The sequence below is a fragment of the Ranitomeya imitator genome, chromosome 7, assembly GCF_032444005.1.
Source record: "Ranitomeya imitator isolate aRanImi1 chromosome 7, aRanImi1.pri, whole genome shotgun sequence".
Taxonomy (NCBI): domain Eukaryota; kingdom Metazoa; phylum Chordata; class Amphibia; order Anura; family Dendrobatidae; genus Ranitomeya; species Ranitomeya imitator.
Genome location: NC_091288.1, coordinates 43,707,181 through 43,730,695, shown reverse-complemented (window position 1 = coordinate 43,730,695; position 23,515 = coordinate 43,707,181). Strand labels below are relative to the sequence as shown.

General features: G+C 45.6%; 1 protein-coding gene and 1 long non-coding RNA gene across 4 annotated transcripts in view; one reads left to right on the top strand and one right to left on the bottom strand.

Moving 5' to 3' along the window:
• The window catches only part of LOC138644591 (uncharacterized), a 67,279-nt gene that overhangs the window by 37,152 nt on the left and 6,612 nt on the right, over positions 1–23,515 (bottom strand). The window lies entirely within an intron of this gene.
• Positions 6,100–23,515, top strand: part of LOC138644588 (neurabin-2-like) — a 96,972-nt gene continuing 79,556 nt past the window's right edge. The window contains exons 1-2 of one of the 3 annotated variants that reach the window (XM_069733150.1): positions 6,100–6,321; positions 9,769–11,503. In XM_069733150.1, the coding sequence (XP_069589251.1) occupies positions 9,956–11,503 (1,548 nt within the window). In that variant the 5' untranslated portion in view covers positions 6,100–6,321; positions 9,769–9,955. Of the gene's footprint in view, positions 6,322–9,765; positions 11,504–23,515 lie in introns of all 3 variants that reach the window. The other 2 variants (XM_069733149.1, XM_069733151.1) reach the window with 2 other exon arrangements.

The following is a 23,515-nucleotide window of genomic DNA, read 5'->3' as shown; positions in this document are numbered from 1 at the left end:
CATAGGCAGCCTATTAATTTTAATGAGAACTGCTCCAAGGGATGTAGGTGCATGTAATTGTCACATGTTCCCGTTTCACAACTCATGTTAAATATTGGGTGTGGAAAGCCGGACATGTTATGAGTTATTTTTGACAATATGCCCGGATAGGTGCATCGCTTTAGGGTGCCATATTCACAAACATCACAGAGAAACCCTTTATATACAGTGGCGTGCACGGATGATGACGATGATGCAGGGATACAAGAATACATCATGAACTTTGCAACATAGTAATATCAATATGTATAGAGTAAGCTGTACGCAACACTGGCAGCTCCACAATTCATAAACATTTGCAACTAAATCACCATAGCATTATAAAGGGAAATATATGTGGAATACGACTTGTCCCATAAATCTCAGGTAGCGCTCATTCTGCAATACAAAGCTGTAAATGTGAAATGTATCATCATTATCATCACATTCTGCACACATTCCAGCCCTACAGCTCACAGTCCTTCATAGGAAACCTCTAGTTTTCTGTACTTGTAGCAGTTTGCACTTCTGGTTGAAGAAATGATAGAAGCAATGAACACGAGAGGCAGAACCCAACGGAACATTGTGATTATCATGTATTTTAATGGATTGTGAAAGAAATACAAAAATAAGAATAGTTTATAATGTGGGGATAATTTTACTCATTTCTAAATATGCTTTAATATTTGTGATTTGCGCCATACAGATAGACCATGGGACCCAAAAAGGGGCTGTCCGGACATGTAATAATGCAGGTCACCGTCTGCTGCTCTGCAGTTCTCTGCAGCAGCTGCTACATTTTGCATCCTGCTGTGCTGTTCAGCGCCATCTAATGTTTACATTCAGCCACTGCTGGAGCCAATAATAGCTGATCAATGGGGATGCCAAGTGTCAGACCCCACTACTTAGATTTTGATGACCTGTCATTAATATTATTTGCCCGGACGGCCACTTTAAAATTAAGCAGTTGCTCGAATACCCATTAATATTGAGCACTGAGAACCAGTGCAGGACTCTCTAGCACAGAGGGACAGCACTGTACTAAAAATTGAGGGATTGGACCTTGGAAAGGATGTGGATACATCCTTAAAGGGGTTGTCAGGGCTTGGGGTTTAAGTCTGCAGTCACTCTATGTGACATTTTGGTGGAGTCGGTATAAAATAGACTGACTCCGACTCCTAAAATATATAATAAATTGGGTTCAGTAGTTCAGTGCAGGATGCGCTGTAAATGTTTTCATAAGAATATGGGAAAGTTATGAAATGTCCTATAAATGTTTGTTCTGTTTCTGATCTGAGGATCTCGGCTTTTAGTTGAGATGAATCTGTGCTGCACTTTATGCACATGCTCAGTAGTGAGCAGTGCTGTGGAGTCGGAGAAATTGAGGAGTTGGAGATTTGGCTTACTGACTCCACAGCCCTGGCAAATAGTCAGCAGGGACATAAAAAAGGAGGGAACTGGCAAGGATTGGATGAAACATGAAGTGACCGGGAAGCCATTACCCTCCAGTGCTGTCATATTCCAGAACTTCAGACTCCCTGAAGACCCAGAAGCAGGGCTACCACCAAAATTTCAGGGCCGCATACTGGCAAGATTTTCACTTACACTTGAGGCTCCACCCTGCTCCACCTCCAAAATGCGAACCTTCCATGGTCCCTCCATCCACTCTTGGAAAAACTCCAATTTGGCACCATGTCCTCACCAACCACACAGTAACCGTTCCCATCTAACACCATATCACATACATAGCAATTAGCTTTTGTGTTTGCCAAAATATTTTTAAATCCTGCCACCCATGACAAGGTAGACTCTTTAGGAGGGCCCTACTCCACTCTATCTACCTGTTGAAAATGTCTTAAAATTTCCAATACACTTTTTAGGTATATTTTTATATATTTTTCTTTAAGGGAACGAGTCACATACATTTTTTTAAAAATGATCAATAATACCACATACAATGGACAAATACCTCCACCCCATGGCCAGCCCACATATTACCACCACAGTGACCAAATACTACCACATAGAAGGAAGAAATACCTCCACACCATGGCCAGCCCACATATTACCATCACATAGTGACCGAATACTACCACATACAAGGAACAAGTAAAGTCTTACCTTGACCAGACCACATATTACCACCACACAGTAACCGAATAATACCACATATAAGTAACAAATACCGCCACACCATGGCCGGATCACATATTACCACCACAGTAATCAGATAATACCACATACAAGGAACAAATACCGTCACAGCATGATCAGACCATATATTACCACCACATAGTGACTGAATAATACCACATACAAGAGCCAAATATCTCCACACCATGACCAGATCACATATTAACACCACATAGTGACCGAATAATACTACATACAAGGAACTTTTTACCTCTGGTCATAACTTCGGGCTTGCGCTGTTAACTGACAGAGTGGGAACCGCAGCTCTTTGGCGGTATTAATCTTACCACCGATCAGAGGCAGTGTTCGCCTCGCTGTCATGCACACACACTGGATGTTAAGAGTTCTACATTCATGTGAATAGGGTCCAGGTTTGGATTCTGGTACTGTTCTGGTACCCGAACAAAACTTTTTTTAGGGGGTTCGCCATCACTAGTCATTAATGAAAAAAACACAACACTAGTATTACCATAAGTGCCATTATACACAGGATCTCTGTACATAGCATACAATGTATAGTGTAATTGTACAAAAAATACAGTGATCACCGGTGACTTTATACACAAGGAGCCCTGTATATGCTATAAGGTGTACAGGTATACATATTAATCCAAAAAGACCTAAAGCTTTAGAGAGCTTGGTCACATTCCGTACAGCTATATCTACCACAAAGAGCTACGCAAAGAATACAACGTGGCTCAAGGAATGTAAAGATATAAAAATATTCTTTATTCGTAAATATTAAAACATAGAATAACACCAGAGTACCTCGTATTGCAACAAAAACATCAAGGCTAAGACTGAAAATAATCATGTGAAAACATAACCACATATTGCGTCATACTCCCTAGGCCCATAGATATAATAACATTGGAACACAAAAAATCCTGCATACAGTGTCACATAAACCACCTGGACAAAAAAGACCTAAGTGGAAAGCGCATTTAACAGGACATTTTCCTATGAGTAAACTAGAACCTAACAGGAGCAAAGAACCTTGTAACACAGAAATAGATCAATGTAAATATATTACCCAGTGGTGTGCCTTTGCCTGGATGCACGTCCCGACGCGCGTTTCGCCTGTTCTTCTTCCGGGGGCGTGTACAACTAGGGAGGTAGGCGGTCTATTTAAATGCCCAGTGACCTATCAGCACACAGCTTCATTGGCAACAGTAACTAGGCGATGACGTTTATACTAGGTGGTAAAATTAGTGACGAAAATAAAGTGCGTCCCTGGTGTGAGTCACATGACTTGGGTGTAGCGGCGCATCCGCAGCTTCGTCAATCTCCATAAAGGGAACGCCCAAACTCCAGTCATAGTGACGTCGGCGTTCCGAAAAGCAGAACGCCCAGCGGAAGTCCGACGTCACCATAGAGACCAGAATAGGACGCTCCGGAGTGACCTATTGGGCCTAGGGAGTATGACGCAATATGTGGTTATGTTTTCACATGATTATTTTCAGCCTTAGCCTTGATGTTTTTGTTGCAATACGAGGTACTCTGGTGTTATTCTATGTTTTAATATTTACGAATAAAGAATATTTTTATATCTTTACATTCCTTGAGCCACGTTGTATTCTTTGCGTAGCTCTTTGTGGTAGATAAAGGTGTACAGGTAACAGTGATCTAAAGTGACACTATACACAGGAGCTCTGTATATACTATACAGTGTACAGGTAACAGTGATCTAAAGAGACATTATACACAGGAGCTCTGTATATATTATAGTGTACAGGTAATACAGTGACACTAGTGACATTATACACAGGAGCTCTGTATATACTATATAGTGTACAGGTAATACAGTGATCACTAGTGACATTATACACAGGACCTCTGTACATAGCATACAATGTGTACAATGTGTGTACAGGTAACAGTGATCTAAAGTGACATTATACACAGGAGCTCTGTATATAGTGCACAGGTAAAACAATGATCACTAGTGACATTATACACAGGAGCTCTGTATATACTATACAGTGTACAGGTAACAGTGATCTAAAGTGACATTATACACAGGAGCTCTGTATATACTATAGAGTGTACAGGTAATACAGTGATCACTAGAGACATTATACACAGGATCTCTGTACATAGTATACAGTGTATAGTGTCATTGTACAGATAATACAGTCATCACCGTTAACTTTATACACAAGGAGCCCTGTATATGCTATATAACGTACAGAAAATACAGTGATCTCCAGTGATATTATACACAGGAGCTCTGTGTATACTGTCCAGTGCACAGGTAATACAGTGCTCATCGGTGACATTATATACAGGAGCTTTGTATATAGTGTACAGGTAATACAGGGATCACCAGTGACATTATACACAGGAGCTTTGTATATAGTGTACAGGTAATACAGGGATCACCAGTGATATTATACACAGGAGCTCTGTATATAGTGTACAGGTAATACAGTTGAAGTGCTTCACCGTTGCTTTTCTACTTCATCCAGTGCAAACCGCCATCACTTCTTCCAGCCAGGACTCATCTCTGTAGAACATAACACACAGTCATCTAGAGCACCACGACCATTAAAGGGAACCTGTCACCCCGTTTTTTCAAGAAGAGCTAAAAATAGCGTTAAATAGGGGCAGAGCTGGGCTTTACATTAGTGTATTTTGGAGCCTTTATTCCCCACCTATGCTGCCGAAATACCTTTGTAAAGTCGCCGTTTTGGGCTGTCACTCACGCTGGTCAGGTCATATGGGCGTGGTGACAGCGCTGTTTCTCCCCCAGATCTCCGTTGGTGGTGTAGTGGTGTGCGCATGTCCAAGTGGCGAATCCACTGCGCAGCTTCAAGGAAAATAGCGCGATCTGCGCTATTCAGCCGTTTATCGGTGGGCGCGGCCATCTTTGTGAGGCCGCGCGTGCGCAGATGGTTCTTCTCGGCTTCCCGGGGCTTCAGGAAAATGGCCACGGGATGCCGTGCGTGCGCAGATGGAGATCGCGGCGGCCATTTTCCTGCAGCCCTGATGTCATAAAGGTTGCCTCGACCTTATCAGCGACGGGCACAGTCTGCCGCGAATTCTGGAATCATCATTGTCCATATACTACGGGGACATGCATATTCTAGAATACCCGATGCGTTAGAATCGGGCCACAATCTAGTTAACAATAAATAGCCACTTTCGTCATCCAATAAATATATAAATTAATTTGCACCTGTACTCTTTCTCCCAATTTATTACCAGTCACACTCTGTCATCCTCAACGCCCCCCACTCTGTACCTTCCGCTCACCTGATTCATTACTTTGTGAACTCTTGATAAGATATTAACACAAAAGCATCCACTAAAGTAAACCAAATGGCTCTTTAAATCAAACATAAGCACAAACCCTGCTGTATGGCGGTATTATAAACGTTGTATGGCGGTATTATATAACTGATGTATGGCGGTAATATATGTGCTTCTTTGGCGGTATTATATAACTGATGTATGGCGGTATTATAGAAGCGCTGTATGGCGGTATTATAGAAGCACTGTATGGCAGTATTATCCATAGCGGTATATTAATGCCTGGAAACTGCCATAAACAGGTTGTATATGGGTAACGAGAACAAACAGTACTAATTAAACAGCAATTAATTCCTTCCTATAAGGGCTGTGCAGAAAATGTGACCAAGGCAGAATGTATAATTCTGAATCCTGAGACTTGTAGTTCCGGACGCCAGACGCACAGGTGGTCCGCGCTCAGCTGGGCATGCGCGCTCGGCCCCGCGCCCTGTAGGTGGCGCAGCGGGCAGCAGTCGGGGGCGCGCCTTGGGAAGTTCTCAGTCGCCTCCTCCTTTCAGCCCTGAGTCACAGCCGGGCGGGAGCGCGCGCAGCCTGGAGCCCTGGATTGGCTGAGCGTCGTGGACGCGCTCGGCTGGCGTTTGGCAGTTAGTTATTTGGGAAGAACGAGGAGGAAGAAGGAGCCTGAGCCCGGGGGAAGAGGGAAAAGTGATGGCGGCACAGCGGAGAGTGGCATAACAAGTCCACGGAGCTGCTAAGTATCCCCCCCCCCTAATTCCCGGTTGGATTATTCCTTGGCTTCATATTACTACTCGGGACGCATCCATTGTACGCTTTCTGGCGGGGATAACAGGAGTTCAGGTAACTTTGTAAAGTTTACAGCGAGGTCGCATAGAGGCTGCAGCTTGGTGGTCGGCCCCGGAGGGTCGGGGGGCGCTGCCGGGGTCCCCGGTCTCCTGTGCTCGCAGCAGTGTTGTTTCTTCTGCTTCCACATCCATTGTGTGCTCCTCATTGTCTGCAGGCTCTCATCCTGCGACCCCCGGCCGGCCGGGCTGCCGTCCAACAAGACTTGGAAGCCCATTGTAGCGCCTGAATGGAAGCCTGAGTCCTCTGTAGTATCACAGCAAGTTCAGGAACAAAGTGTCCTCAGCGGAGAATGTCTGCTGGTGCCATCACCGGAATATTGGCCAGGACCGCCCCCCAGCCATGGTGCCCGACAGGGGGTTGTGGTGCCCGACAGGGGCTGTGGTGCCCGACAGGGGGCTGTGGTGCCCGACAGGGGGCTGTGGTGCCCGACAGGGGCTGTGGTGCCCGACAGGGGCTGTGGTGCCCGACAGGGGGCTGTGGTGCCCGACAGGGGGCTGTGGTGCCCGACAGGGGGCTGTGGTGCCCGACAGGGGGCTGTGGTGCCCGACAGGGGGTTGTGGTGCCCGACAGGGGGTTGTGGTGCCCGACAGGGGGTTGTGGTGCCCGACAGGGGGTTGTGGTGCCCGACAGGGGGTTGTGGTGCCCGACAGGGGGTTGTGGTGCCCGACAGGGGGTTGTGGTGCCCGACAGGGGGTTGTGGTGCCCGACAGGGGGTTGTGGTGCCCGACAGGGGGTTGTGGTGCCCGACAGGGGGTTGTGGTGCCCGACAGGGGGCTGTGGTGCCCGACAGGGGGCTGTGGTGCCCGACAGGGGGCTGTGGTGCCCGACAGGGGGCTGTGGTGCCCGACAGGGGGCTGTGGTGCCCGACAGGGGGCTGTGGTGCCCGACAGGGGGCTGTGGTGCCCGACAGGGGGCTGTGGTGCCCGACAGGGGGCTGTGGTGCCCGACAGGGGGCTGTGGTGCCCGACAGGGGGTTGTGGTGCCCGACAGGGGGTTGTGGTGCCCGACAGGGGGTTGTGGTGCCCGACAGGGGGTTGTGGTGCCCGACAGGGGGTTGTGGTGCCCGACAGGGGGTTGTGGTGCCCGACAGGGGGTTGTGGTGCCCGACAGGGGGTTGTGGTGCCCGACAGGGGGTTGTGGTGCCCGACAGGGGGTTGTGGTGCCCGACAGGGGGTTGTGGTGCCCGACAGGGGGTTGTGGTGCCCGACAGGGGGTTGTGGTGCCCGACAGGGGGTTGTGGTGCCCGACAGGGGGTTGTGGTGCCCGACAGGGGGTTGTGGTGCCCGACAGGGGCTGTGGTGCCCGACAGGGGGCTGTGGTGCCCGACAGGGGGTTGTGGTGCCGCCCACTCACCTGGCACCTGCTGCCACTCTCCTCCATACTGGGCCGCTGCCGCTCTCTGTAGAAGTCCATGGGAAGTCTGTGACCGGAAAAATGTCGCGGGTCCCAAATTGTAAAAGAGGCGTAGAAGTAATTTAAAACAAATCCCAAACGTCACGCGATAAATCCCCAGTAGCTCCAGATCCTGCGACCGCCCCAGTCTTTGTTTACTTTCCTAGATGTGACCGCTGCAGCCGATCGCTCGCCTCCATCACCAATAAGGCCAGCGATTGTCTGCAGAGGTCACACATCGGTATGGTCACTCGTTCCAGGAAAGTAAATAAATGTCATTAAAGCTTGAATAACCTCTCATTGCCACTCATCTAATGCTTCCTACAGTCAGGCCCGTTTTCTATGGAGGCCATACACCTATGCTGTGGCCAGCACCTCTGGCGGCAGGCTGTCTCCCTTTTTGAAGGAAGGATTAGGCATATTGACTTTTAACACGCCCTATCCTTTTACCCCTTGAGGCCCCATAAGATAGCAGGCCAGTCCTGCTGGAATGGATGGGTATGTGAGTGGGGTCATGTAGGTGGGAGTGTTGTCACAAGTCCCTTTCCATATAGGCTGTTAGAGATGTGCATAAATCTAGATAACTGTATCGTCCGGTATCTCGAGTGTGCAGAGAAATTCTTCAGGACGGGATCCTCATTTTCCTCCTTCTTCTGCACATCTAATGCGTATGGGGGGGGGGGGGGCTTTTAAACTTTTGGACAATCCGTGTTAAGTGGCACCTATCCTGCATTGTACGGCGCCGTGGAATATGTTGAAGCCTTTTAGATACTGCAATAATTCTGATATGATGCGCTGCTGCATTCTTAAAGGGATTTTCCCATAAATAACATTTTATTACTCACTGGATGGAAGGAAAATATTTGATTTCCGGGGGTCACCGATCATGAATGCAAAAGTCCCCCCCCCTCTTATGAATGGGGCCGTAGTATGCAGGTGTGACCACTACTCCATCCACTGACAATCTAGGACTTCAGAAGATGATCTTAAGCTCTGTACATCAGTCACATGAGCAGTGAATGGAGCGGTCAGATGGTTGGATTTGTAGTAACTATATGCTTATCTATTTTGTGCATGGTTGATAAATGATCTTACGGTATACCCTCTAATGAAAAAAAAAGAAAAAAATGAAATTTTACTTATTGATCTCTTTGGAGGGACTCAAATTGTTGCAGTTCCTCAGTGTTTGCCTGAAACAATGTGATGGATAAATGAGTCTTAAAGGGGGTGTCTTAACACAGGATAGGTCATCAATACCTGACTGGTCCCCTCCCCCACAAATGGATTAGCTGCTCAGTTGCGGAGAAGTACAGTACAACTATCGATGGAATATTGGCCCGGGTACCGTACAACTCCTACCTATTCAAATCAATAAGGGCGGATGTGCAGTACCCGACCTTGGCCACTATTCCTTCGTCGGAGCTGTGCTGAGCAGGTCCGGTCACTTCTGACTTTGGGAACAGCTGATCGGAGGAGGTGCCCGGCAGGGCTGTGGAGTCGGAGCCCATTTTGGTGGAGTCGGTGTCATGGAAATTGTGGAGTCGGAGGTTTGCCTTACCGACTCCACAGCCCTGGCGCCGGGTGTCACACCCTTACCGATCGGACATTGATGACCTATCCTAGGAATGTTAAACTCCCTGTACAACCCCTTTAAATAGCTAAAGCTATAAATATGTTGATTATGGGAAGAATGATTTAGGAAATGACACTTTGTTTGTCGCGGAAATAGTTTGTGCCTTTTCCATTCTTGACCGTTTTGGAGTTACTTTTCCCTACATTCCCCAGTTGTCTGACTATTCGAACCTGATGTAGTTGTTGATTTTTGGAATATGTTTATTTTCTTATTGTCATTGTTTATCCCCAGATCTTGTATTAATGACCGTGGTTCCTCCTATTGTAAATATTATACAAGTACTTAGCGGCTCTTCCATAGAGGTTATGCTAATGTCTCTCTTATTTAATACACTCCTGCTGCAAAGCTGATGACAAAACATCATGGATAAATGTCTCGTTCCTCCCGTATGATTCTGTTCTTCTTTCCTTCAGCAGATGGTTGTCTTGTGGCAATGAAATTAGACAGACAGCTGAGCGTGGAGGGAGTGATTCACTGCTTGGGATTTCCCATGAACCCAGCGCTGCATTAATTCCTGGATCCTCATTTGTCCATGTGGAGAGGGGAGTGACGCTGAACATTTTCTTAAGCAGGCCAATTTTGTGACCAAAAAAAAAAAATAAAATGATGAAAACAGAAGGCAAAGGGGAGAGGAACCTCCGGAGTGCTTCTCCACATAGGAACGCATATAAGTCTGATTTTCAGGCAATCAAGTGCTCATTTGATGGTGTCAAACCGGAGATCTCTCCGAAGCCCACCACTTTGAAGCTAAATGCTAATGGAGCACAGGGGGACCTTACCCGAGGCCGTGCCTCCTATGGCAATCGGGTACACAAGATCAAGAATATGTTCATGCAGATGAGCTCATCTCCTCCTGATCCGGTGGAAAGCAAACTTATAAAGCCTGAGATTTCTTCTTCTCCATCTCCTCCTCCGACAAACACTTCTGTAAGTGTGCAAAAGAACAACGCCTTAAATATCAGTCCCGATGTGCCATGTCCTGAAAAAGTTGTCAGGACAGTGGAAGAAGTCGACTTGGACAAAGTAGCCTTAGCGGAAAAATTTTCAGAAACCAGGAAACTCTTCGAAAGAAATCTCAACCGCCAGACTACTTTTGACAGGTCTTCTCCAACCAAGGAGGACAAGGTGACCAAACTTGACCGCAGACATGGATCTATTGAAATGGAGAGTGACTCTTGTGATCGTAGCCCAAGTAGTGTTTCGGCAAAGTCCAACACATCTACATCGTCGGAAAACAATCAGTTCAACAGCCACCGGTCAACATCTTCATCATCTTCCTCCTTAAATGCAGGACCTATAAGCAGGAGATTGGAAAGTTTTCTAGCCGACAGTGATGGAGAAGAACCTAAAGATTTGTCAAAGACTAATGAAATTGTAATAGAGTCTGGTAGTACTTCTGTTGTAAACGTTAATCACTCAAATGAATTGACGGATACGGGGCTGAATAATAATGAAGGGATCAAAAACGTTTCTTCTCAGGATCAAACGGTAGAAGAAGACCAGCACCTGGAGGATGATCGGGCTCCAAAAAATGCTTTAGTCCCAGAGGTATCTACTTATCTTCAGAATAACAATACAGGTCCAGGTACAAAAGAGACTGATTCTCAGGCCCCGGTATTGGCCAAAACTCAGATGGTGCGAGCGGAGTTAGTGGTTTTACAAAATGAGTCTTCCGAGAGTGAAGAAGATGCAAACTTAAAAGATGATGTATTTGAGGACATAAAGCCTCTTGGTCCAAAGCCATGTCTAAATGATAGCTTCCAGATCGCAGAGCGAAAGGTCAAGAATGAACGGAAAAGTCCATTAGAAGTTGTAACAAACGCAAGCGCGGAGGTCATAACGAAACCAACAGTTGACGCCACCGAAGAGGTGGACACCGACGAGGAGGACGGAAGTGAATTTGAAGAACAGACTGATAACAACAAAAACTTAGTACGGTATTCTACTGAAGCTTTTGGGATTGAAAATGCAGCCTTCGATGATGATAAAGACCTGGAAGGGGAGCATCCTGTGGCCGAAAATATCACATTCATAGTAAACGAAGGTGTGGATTATGACTTCACCAGCGATTATGAGGAAGTACCTGGCCTGTCAGAGGAAGAAGACCCAATGCCTGCCAGGAAAGTGAAGTTTTCCACAGCTCCGATTAAGGTATATAATAGTATTTTTGTATTTTTTTTTTTTTTTTCCTATTACAGGAGTTAGTGTTTCTTGCTCCGATTGGCTATTTTATTTTTTTTACTGTTTAAGTTTGTTGGTTTTGGTTTAGTCACAACTGATACATGATGATTTTCTGAATCAATCACTGAGGATAAATACTTTTGATAAGTGCCAAGCATCAATCATGGCTCTGTTCACACTCTCGTAGGCCTCTATTCACTTGTTGTCAGCCAAAAAGTGTGCTTTTGGCTGTCGTGAGAATTGTAAATGTCGTAATGTTGTAAAGTCCTAATTTGTGGTTATCGGACAAAGTGAAAAATGGAATACTAAAAGTAAAAAAACTTTATTAGCAAACAATGGTTAAATGGTGGCACTATAAAAGACGGGTGCCCACACAGTAATAAATACCGTAGTATTAAATACTAGATGGTGGCCCGATTCTAACGCATCGGGTATTCTAGAATATGCATGCCCATGTAGTATATTGCCCGCCCACGTAGTATATTGCCCAGCCACGTATGTTACAGGTTAAAAAATAAACATATACTCACCTTCCGAGGGAGCCCTTGTAGTCATGTCGCCTGTGTGCGGTGCACTCGGCAGCTTCCGGTCCCAGGGTTGGTAGCGCAGGACCCGTGATGACGTCGCGGTCACATGACCGTGATGTCATGGCAGGTCCTTCTCGCGCAGGCGCGCAGGACCTGTGATAAGGCCGCGGTCACATGACCGTGACGTCATGGCAGGTCCTTGTCGCATACCATCCTTGCCACCGGAACCTGCCGCTTGCATGGAGCGGTTACCGGAGCGTCGCGAGGAGCGGGAAAGGTGGTGGAAGGTGAGTATATAATGATTTTTTAAAATTATTTTTAACATTAGATACTTTTACTAATGACGCTGCATAGGCAGCATCAATAGTAAAAAGTTGGGGACACACAGGGTTAATAGCGGCGGTAACGGAGTGAGTTACCCACGGCATAACGCGGTCCGCTACCGCTGGCATTAACCCTGTGTGAGCGGTGACTGCGGGGAGTATGGAGCGGGCGCCGGGGACTGACAGCAGGGGAGTAGGGAGGGACTAATTGGACTGTGGCCTTCGCTGATTGGTCGCGGCAGCCATGACAGGCAGCTGGCGAGACCAATCAGTGACTTGAATTCTATGACAGACAGAGGCCGCGGCCAATGAATATCCGTGACAGACAGAAAGACAGAAGTGACCCTTAGACAATTACCGTATATACTCGAGTATAAGCCGACCCGAGTATAAGCCGACCCCCCTAATTTTGCCACAAAAAACCGGGAAAACTTATTGACTCGAGTATAAGCCTAGGGTGGGAAATGCAGCAGCTATCGGTGAATTTCAAAAATAAAAATAGATCATTCTTGCCCCATAGCTGTGCCATATAGTGCTCTGCACCGTTCATTATTGCCCCATAGCTGTGCCATATAGTGCTCTGCACCGTTCATATTTCCCCATAGCTGTGCCATATAGTGCTCTGCTCCGTTCATATTTCCCCATAGCTGTGCCATATAGTGCTCTGCACCGTTCATATTTCCCCATAGCTGTGCCATATAGTGCTCTGCACCGTTCATATTGCCCCATAGCTGTGCCATATAGTGCTCTGCACCGTTCATATTGCCCCATAACTGTGCCATATAGTGCTCTGCACCGTTCATATTTACCCATAGCTGTGCCATATAGTGCTCTGCACCGTTCATATTTCCCCATAGCTGTGCCATATAGTGCTCTGCACCGTTCATATTGCCCCATAGCTGTGCCATATAGTGCTCTGCACCGTTCATATTTCCCCATAGCTGTGCCATATAGTGCTCTGCACCGTTCATATTTCCCCATAGCTGTGCCATATAGTGCTCTGCACCGTTCATATTTCCCCATAGCTGTGCCCTATAGTGCTCTGCACCGTTCATATTTCCCCATAGCTCTGCCATATAGTGCTCTGCACCGCTCATATTTCCCCATAGCTGTGCCACATAGTGCTCTGCACCGTTCATATTTCCCCATAGCTGTGCCCCATATAGTGCTCTGCACCGTTCATTATTGCCCCATAGATGCTCCACATATGTCTGTGCCATTGCTGCTGCTGCAATAAAACAAAAAAATGCCATACTCGCCTCTCTTGCTTGTAGCTCCCAGTGTCCGGTCCCGGCGTCTCTCCGCACTGACTGATCAGGCAGAGGGCGGCGCGCACACTATATGCGTCATCGCGCCCTCTGACCTGAACAGTCAGTGCAGATAGACGCCGGGAAGATGGAGCAGCGCCGGGAAGATGGAGCGGCGCCCGGCGGCTGGAACGTGGACAGGTGACTATGCGATACTTACCTGCTCCCGGCGTCCCGCTCCTTCTCCCGGACAGCTGTCTTTGGTGCCGCAGCCTCTTCCTCTATCAGCGGTCACCGGCACCGCTGATTAGAGAAATGAATAGGCGGCTCCACCCCTATGGGAGGTGGAGCCGCTTATTCATTTCTCTAATGAGCGGTCCCACGTGACCGCTGAACAGTGGAAGAACTGCAGCACCGAAGACCGTGGGATGGCAGGGACAGCGCCAGGATCGCTGGGACTAGGTAAGTATACCTCAGCGCCCTCACCCCCTCACCCGCCGACCCTGCCACCCACCTTGACTCGAGTATAAGCCGAGAGGGGCACTTTCAGCCCAAAAATTTGGGCTGAAAATCTCGGCTTATACTCGAGTATATACTGTATATAGTAGATACATATATAAATATAAGGGTTCACAATAAGATATTACACTGAAAACAACCCAGGACAGGAGTATATGCCACAAAACAGAAGCAACAAGAAGACAGTTGCAAATGCTAAATGGTGAATAAGATACATTAAATCAACACTGGACACAGATGATGATCTTGGACATAGACAGATGGTGGTAGAAAGATGTTTGTCCAAAGAGCATAGATGGAAAAGAACTGTGTTGAGGAGACCGTGTTACCAGGTCAGAAGAAGGGAAAATGTATTTCTAGTACCATCTGTTTATGTCCAAGGTAATCATATGTGTCCAATGTTTAATTTATCTTCATCTTCTTTTTCTAATATTTTGGGTATAATATCTTATTGTGATCTCTTGTATTTACATACAGTGGGGAAAATAAGTATTTGGAACACTGCCAATTTTGCAAGTTTTCTCACAAAGACCAGAGAGGTCTGTAATTTTTATCATAGGTACACTTCAACAGTGAGAGACAGAATCTTAATCCCATATTACGTACTATCCCGTCGAGGTGGGGTGGGCCCGTATGACCACCGACGGGATAGTACGTCATATGCGATCGGCCGCGCTCCCGGGGGGGATCGCGGCCGGCTGTCAGCTGACTATGTGCCAGGAGCGGTCACGGACCGCCCCTAGCACATTAACCCCCGGAACACTGTGATCAAACATGATGGCCTGCCAGGGAAGCATTGCGCAGGGAGGGGGCTCCCTGCGTGCTTCCCTGAGACCCTCGGAGCATCGCGATGTGCTCACCTTGTACCGAGCGTCTCCTCCCTGCAGGCCCCATATCCAAAATGGCTGCGGGGCTACTACCGGGTCCTGCAGGGAGGTGGCTTACCAGCGCCTGCTCAGAGCAAGTGCTGGAAAGCCTGCAGCCCGGCATGTCAGATCGCTGATCTGACACAGTGCTCTCCAGTGTCAGATCAGTGATCTGACCCTATAACATGATGCCCCCCCGGGGCAATGTTATAAAGAAAAAAAAAAATATTCACGTGTTAAAAATAAATAAATAAAATAAAATTCCTAAATAAAGAAAAAAAAAACATATATATTGTTCCCATAAACATTTCTTTATCTAAATAATAATAAAAAAAATAATAAAAGGACACATATTTAGTATTGCTGCGTCCGTAACGACCCCACCTATAAAACTGTCCCGCTAGTTAACCCCTTCAGTGAACTCGGTAAAAAAAGGCAAAAAAACGCTTTATCATACCGCCGAACAAAAAATGGAATAACACGCAATCAAAGACGGATATAAATAACCATGGTACCGTTGAAAACGTCATCTTGTCCCGCAAAAACGAGCCACCATACAGCATCATCAGCGAAAAAATAGTTATAGTCCTCAGAATAAAGCGATGCAAAAATAATTTTTTTCTATGAAAGTTTTTATCATATAAAAGCGCCAAAACTAAAAAAAAATTATATAAATGAGGTATTGCTGTAATCTTTATGACCCGAAGAATAAAACTGCTTTATCAATTTTACCAAACATGGAACGGTATAAACGGCCCCCCAAAAAGAAATTCATGAATAGCTGGTTTTTGGTCATTCTGCCTCGCAAAAATTGGAATAAAAAGCGATAACAAATGTCACGTTCCCGAAAATGTAACCAATAAAAACGTCAACTTGTCCCGCAAAAAAACAAGACTTCACATGACACTGTGGACCAAAATATGGAAAAATTATAGCTCTCAAAATGTGGAGACGCAAAAACTATTTTTTGCAATAAAAAGCATCTGTGTGTGATGGCTGCCAATCATAAAAATCCGCTAAAAAACCCGCTATAAAAGTAAATCAAACCCCCCTTCATCACCCCCTTACTTAGGGAAAAATAATAAAATTTAAAAAATGTTTATTTCAATTTTCCCATTAGGGTTGGGATTAGGGTTAGGGGTGTGTTGGGTTAGGGTTTCAGTTATAATTGGGGGTTTCCAACTGTTTAGGCACATCAGGGGCTCTCCAAACGCGACATGGCGTCCGATCTCAATTCCAGCCAATTCTGCTTTGAAAAAGTAAAACCGTGCTCCTTCCCTTCCGAACTTTCCCGTGCTCCCAATCAGGGGTTTACCCCAACATATGGGGCATCAGTGTACTCAAGAGAAATTGGACCTCAAAAGTTGTTGTCCAATTTGTCCTGTTACCCTTGGGAAAATACAAATTTGGGGGGCTAAAAAACCATTTTTGTGGGAAAAAAAGATTTTTTATTTTCACGGCTCTGCGTTATAAACTGTAGTGAAACACTTGGGGGTTCAAAGTTCTCACAACACATCTAGATAAGTTTCTTGGGTCTAGTTTCCAATATGGGGTCACTTGTGGGGGGTTTCAATGTTTCCAAAAATTCCTGTGAAACACCTGAAGGGTTAATAATCTTCTTGAATGTGGTTTTGAGCACCTTGAGGGGTGTAGTTTTTAGAATGGTGTCTCACTTGTTTATTTTGTATCATATAGACCCCTCAAAATGACTTCAAATGAAATGTGGTCTCTAAAAAATATTGGTGTTGTAAAAATGAAAAATTGCTGGTCAAATTTTAACCCTTATAACTCCCTAACAAAAAAAAAATTTGGTTCCACAGTTGTGCTGATGTAAAGTAGACATGTGGGAAATGTTACTTATTAAGTGTTTTGTGTGACATATCTCTGTGATTTTAAGGGCATAAAAATTAAAAGTTGGAAAATTGCAAAATTTTCGCCAAATTTCCGTTTTTTTTTTTACAAACGCAGGTAATATCAAAGAAATTTTACCACTATCATGAAGTACAATATGTCACGAGAAAACAATGTCAGAATCACCAGGATCCGTTGAAGCGTTCCAGAGTTATAACCTCATAAAGGGACAGTGGTCAGAATTGTAAAAATTGGCCCAGACATTAACGTGCAAACCACCCTTGGGGCTTAAGGGGTTAAAAAAAATAAAAAAAAATCCAGAAATCTGCATCTGATTTTTGCAGAATTTGCATTTTTTTTTTTGCATGAAATAAGTACTTAATACAGTAGAAAAACAATTTTAATATTTGATACAAAAACCTTTGTTTGCCATTAGAGGTCAGACGTTTCCTGTAGTTCTTGACCAAATTTGCACACACTGCAGCAGGGATTTTGGCCGTTTCCTCCTCCATACCGATCTTTCAGGTTTTGGGGCAAAGATTTTCTATTCGGTTTAGGTCTGGAGACTGGCTAGGCCATTCCAGGACTTTGAAATGCTTCTTACGGAGCCACTCCTTAATTGCCATGGCTGTGTGTTTCAGGTCATTGTCATGCTGGAAGACCCAGCCACGACCCATCTTCAATGCTCTTACTGAGAGAGGGAGGTTGTTGGCCAAAATCCCACGATACATGACCCCATCCATCCTCCCTTCAATATGTGCAGTCGTCCTGTTTCCTTTGCAGAAAAGCACCCCCAAAATATGAAGTTTCCCCCACGGTTAGAATGGTGCCCTTGGGGTTGTACTCATCCTTCTTCCTCCAAACACGGCGAGTAGAATTGATGCCACAAAAGTTTTATTTTTTGTCTCATCTGGCCACATAACCTTCTCCCATGCCTCCTCTGGATCATCCAGATGGTCATTGGCGACCTTCAAATGGGCCTGGACATGTTCTGGGGGACCTCGCGTGCCTCGCAGCATTTTAATCCATGACGGCGTAGTGTGTTACTAACTGTAATGTTAGAGACTGTGGTCCCAACTCTCTTCAGGTCATTGACCAGGTCCTACCATGTAGTTCTGGGCTGATTCCTGACCTTTCTAAGAACCCTCCTTACCCCACAAGGTGAGAATTAGCATGGAGCCCCAAACTGAGGAAGATTGACAGTCATCTTGTGTTTCTTCCATTTTCTAATAATTGTGCCAGTAGTTGTGGCCTTCTCACAAAGCTGCTTGCCTATTGTCCTGTAGCTCATCCCAGCCTTGTGCAGGTCCATAATTTTGTCCCTGAAGTCCTTGGCTTTTTGGCCTTGGCCATGGTGGAGAGGTTGTAATTTATTGTGTGGACAGGTGTCTCTTAGGCTGCTTTCACACATCAGGTTTTTTCTTTCAGGCACAATCCGGATCCGTTTTTTTATTATGCCGGATCCGTTTTTTTCTCATAGAGTTGTATTAGCGCCGGATTGTGCCTGAAGGACATGCGTTTCATCCGTTTTGTGCCGGATCCGTCCCTTCAGGCTTTTTTGCCGGATACAAAAAACGTCTCCTGCAACGTTTTTTGAGTCCGGCGAAAAAAGCCTGAAGGGACGTTTACGGCAATAAACGCATATTTTTAACATTATATCCTTTTACTATTGATGCTGCATAGGCAGCATCAATAGTGAAAAGTTGGTCACAGTGTTTGACAAGTGTGACCAACCTGTGAATCAGTTTTCCAAGCGATGCTACAAATCGCTTGGAAAATGTTAGCATTCTGCAAGCTAATTATGCTTGCAAAACGCTAGTTTTTAGCAGGAATATGCATGCCAATTCCGCATCCGATATACCCGCGGCAGGAGTTGTAGAATTGCCGCGGAAATTTCCGCGGAAATTCTGCGACGTGTGCACTTAGCCTAAGTATATCAAATACCGTATTTTTCGGATTATAAGTTGCACCCCAAATTTTGAGGAGAAAAATAAGAATTTTTTTTTTTTAATGAAATGGTGGTACTTCTTATAATCCATGCGTCTTATTGCTTACCGGGGTGGTGGGTGCGGTGAAGTGGGGTCCCAGCGTCGCTGTTGGAGGAGGCAGGAGTGGGGTGATGCCGCAGGCTAGGATGAGGAGGGCTTCGATGTGCGGCGTGCTGGTGTGGGAGTCTTGTGCTGGTGCATGTCCAGTGCTGCTGCTGCCTGGTGTCTCCAGGTGCCCGGCGGTTGCTGGCCGCTGCTGTGGGTGTCTCCGGTGCCCAGCGGTGCTGTGTGGGTGTCCGGCTTTGCTAACATTTTGCGACAGGCCAGAGCCCCGGTAATTCCACTGTTCCCTCTGCGTGTGCAGTAGACTCTGGGAATATCACCGCCGCCAGGGGCAGTGCATGCGCAGATGGTGATCTCTGGAGCAAGATCTCGAGAGATGAGATTTCAGCGCTGAAATATTTGGCAAATATTTGTGACTTTTGGTGCCTTTTTGAAGAGTTTGGAGTAAAAAAAAAAAAAAAATTGAACAAGACTAAGCCGTCATGACTGATGGGGGGGGGGTGCTTATAAAAGATCGGCGGGGGGTGCGTTATGACTGATATGGGGGGGGGGGGGGGGGGCCTTATAAATGATTGTTGGGGGGGGGGGGTGCGTTATGCCTGATCGTGTGGATAGATCATCATCATGATTGCGGCATGATTGCGGTGGATAACCACTATCTGTAGAAGATGTGCTGGGTATTACAGCTATGTACTATTGACGTTAATGAGGGGGCTGCAGCACTTGCATGCCCACATTGGGTTCTTCAAACAGATGTTCCGCAGTGGACCCAAGTGATCACCTCCCTATGATCAGTTATTGATGGCCTGTTGAAGTCCAAAATGAAATACTGATCCATGGGCTCTTCTAGTTGGGTAAGTCCAGATGGAATACAAAGCGGATCTGACATGATGTAGCCTAAATGAGTATTTTATTGATAAAAACAGGAAACAAGCAAATTGGGAGGTAAAAAGTCCATGCAACGCGTTTCAGTGCCAGAAACTGCGTCTTCATCCGGCATAATGGAACCAAGTCCCTAGTTGCAATATATATACCCTGGGATGAAGGGAAATTTAAGTTTCTTGATCCCTGAGCTCATAAAAAAGGCAAAAACAAAAATAATATAAAAAGTCTAAAGGAAATACCAGTTTGTACTGTAAAATTGGACATAAATCACAGTTATGCCACGCGACTGCTGCAGCCAGTCAATGGCCACTGAAGGGCCTCTTCGCCCACAGAGCGGCACCAGCGCTGGCAGCGAGTATGGTGGTGTTTTGTTTTTTACACAGTGACTACAGCGCTTAACAAAGGGTTGTCTCTATAGTGGACACAAAAAAAATGTTAACGCAGAACAAGATACCCGTAGTATCCAAAATTCCAACGTTTGTGATAAAAGGAATTCTCGTAATAGCAAAGAACATTGCATTCTCTTAGCACTCGTGTTATTCTGACAGTTTCTATGGTGATCGAATGTTTGTTTTTTTTCTTTCTTTGTTTTCTTCAAGAAATGATTTTTATACATGTTTCTTTATACTTTATCGGTCCTTTACTGGATCGGGTCCTTACCCAAAGTGCAGGGAGCACTGCAGCATTACATATGTATGGTCATGAGAAATGTCAATGTAGATACATCACATTCCCATAGACTGACTGGTAATTCTCAGCCTTAATAACTGGGAATGTCGGCTTGATCCAAGTCATAATTGGATTTGTTTTCATAGATGTGTTTTGGAGTTCGGTAATGTGGTGATTAATGAAATGTTCTGGGCAAAGCTGGATGAAGATACAACATGGACAAGCAAATTTAGTGTTTTTATTTATTTTCTCTTTATATATTTTGGCAAACACAGAATAGCAACAGTTACTAACAAATGTTTCGTGACAAATTTTATGATTGGCGCCACTGCCTCAGGTCCAATTAGGAAGGGGGCTTGCAGCTATGAGTGACTCTCTTATTGATCTAGCCACCATAGACCAACACAGGTACATGTGAAGGTACTCCACTGTATGTGGTCCCCATGAAATGACTCCTCATATCTTTATTGACTCTTAAGAGGGGATAGACAGATGCATAAACGGATAGAAACGGCATGTGCTAGTTTATGGACATCTTAGACTTGATGGGGCTGCTGTACTTATGTTGGTAATTCTTTTTTGAAAGTTTTTCTTTGTACAAAAATGAAACGAGTACAAGTTAAAATGAACAAGTTATCTCCCATTCCGTCATCAGGAGTGCACCGCTCCCCGGCCTCTGACTTCCTGCTTGGCGGGGGGGGGGGGATGCGCACATGATTGACGGTCCGGACCAGTGGTGTGACTAAGCCCAAATGTGTGTTCTCCAATGCTGAAAGCAGATGCATCATTGGAGGAGCTCAGGGGCACGGAAGCTGGTCAGGTCCAGAGCGTCGCATGCAAGATCTATAGCAAAGAGCTTGTAAGTGCTGCACGCCTCGCCTAGGAAACTGGCCAACTCTTGTAGACTTTACAGGAGGCTGGTATCCTAGACAACCAGTAGACCACTCTAGAATTATAAATCCCTCCATTCTTAAGAACCAGAGCATTTTAGTAAGAAGTGAGTTGCAAAGTTGTTTGATTTTACAAAACCCATTTAGGAAGAGGAGACAACCTATGTAAAAGGCTCCATTCCATGTCAGCATTACAGAGGTTGGGCATTAAATGACCCCTGGGTTTTGCAAGATTGGTTACCCTAGGAGAGGTATGAGCGATGGGAAGGTGAATGGGTGGCAATACTGTCCTTTTCTTGCTCGGAATACGTCGGCGCTATCACTGCAAGGGAATAGAAATTTTTTTTTTTCCCCTGTATTTCTAAGCGTCCTCCCTCTGCCCTTGCTCCCATACATAATTATGAATGGCCCTTTCATCCTTATAGTGCCATGTTTGTTTTGTGACTTTGTCCTCTCCCAACAGTATTCCTTGTCTTTATCGTGGCTCTTATATCAGTCGCTGACTTGCAGCTGCTCTTGGCATATTGCACTAATATTTCCCTGTGAAACTTTGCTCTAAAATTCCCATGCGTGAAGAATACATCCGTCTCTGTGATAAAAACATACGAAAAATCTTTTTTTCTCTCCAAAATCTGTCTACATGTCATAGAATAATAAAAAAAAATCTAATTTGATAAAGCTATTTTACTACGGTAATTTCACGTATTTTCTAAAAATTCTGTTGTCCTAACCTCTTAGAATAACCCCAATTTTCCAGCTGCTCGGTTTCTCCCTTCCGTTACTGTCCACTGCCTGTTGTCAAGTTTCATCCATCTTTAGCAGCAGAGATGTCCCATTGTGTCTTTCTTTGCTCCTGCTTCCACAGTCTGTCAAACTGCTTATAGTAATATGAGGCAGGCTATAACCCTTGAAAATCAGTAACATGCATTAAAACAAAGTAGTTTGACTTTTTTTTTTTTTTTTTCAGATTTTAACTGATACTGTAAAAAAAAAAATATATATAAATCTGTGGAGTTGATCAGGATGTAAAAATCTGTTCCTCATTTGGCAGTTCGGGGTGTTCTCCTCGATGACGTACACGAAGAACGTCAGCGTCTCCGGAGAATCGTTTGACAGTATGGAAAGCGGCCTGCACATGATTAATTGCTTACAGACCGCTTTCTGTAGGAAAGGTAAAAGTGCTGCAACATGTCGGCTTTAAAGGGACATTCCAAAATCAATCTTAATGACAACCGCTGAGTCCTAATGTTAGGAAGCCCCTACTGATGCTACAGGACTTTCCAAGTAGTCGGATTACGAATGTGCCGCTGACAACAGATAAAGTGGCTCTGACCTTCACATATATTTGTCTAGTTACCGTACATTTGCAAGTTGTCATTTTTCCAAATTCCAGAATATTTTTTTCAATCCAAAATGTTTCATTGAACTGAGCTTTGCTCTCTGTAAAATCCTTACGGTGCCCAAAGATGAGCTTAATAAAACTGTTTTGATCCCTGGGGGCGTTGCAGCTGCTATATGATCCAGGACCACTTTAGGCCGGTTTCACACGTCAGTGGCTCCGGTACGTGAGGTGTCCGTTTCCTCACGTACCGGAGACACTGACTCACGTAGACACATTGAAATCAATGTGTCTCTGCACATGTCAGCGTGTTTTCACGGACCGTGTGTCCGTGTGCAAAACACGGAGACATGTCAGTGTTCGTGGGAGCACACGGATTACACGGACTCATTAAAGTCAATGGGTCCGTGTAAAACACGTACCGCACACGGACGCTGTCCGTGTGCCGTGCAGGAGACAGCGCTACAGTAAGTGCTGTCCCCCCAGCGTGATGCTGAAGCCGCCATTCATGTCTTCTTTCCAGCAGCGTTCGCTGGAGAGAAGATATGAAAAATCCTTTTCTTTTTTATTTTTTGTGTTTAAAATAAAGATCCCTGTCCCCACCCCCCTCCCACCCCCTGTGCGCCTGCCCGCAGTCATGTGATGCTGCCCATTACAGTCATGAATATGCGGCTCCACCTCCCATAGGGGTGGAGCCGCATATTCATGACTGTAGTGGGCGGCACCACATGACCGCTCATACAGGAGAATGTGCTGTGCAGAGAGGACGCTTCGAGGGAGCCGGGTGAGTATTTTAATAACAGCGGGCGGGCGCA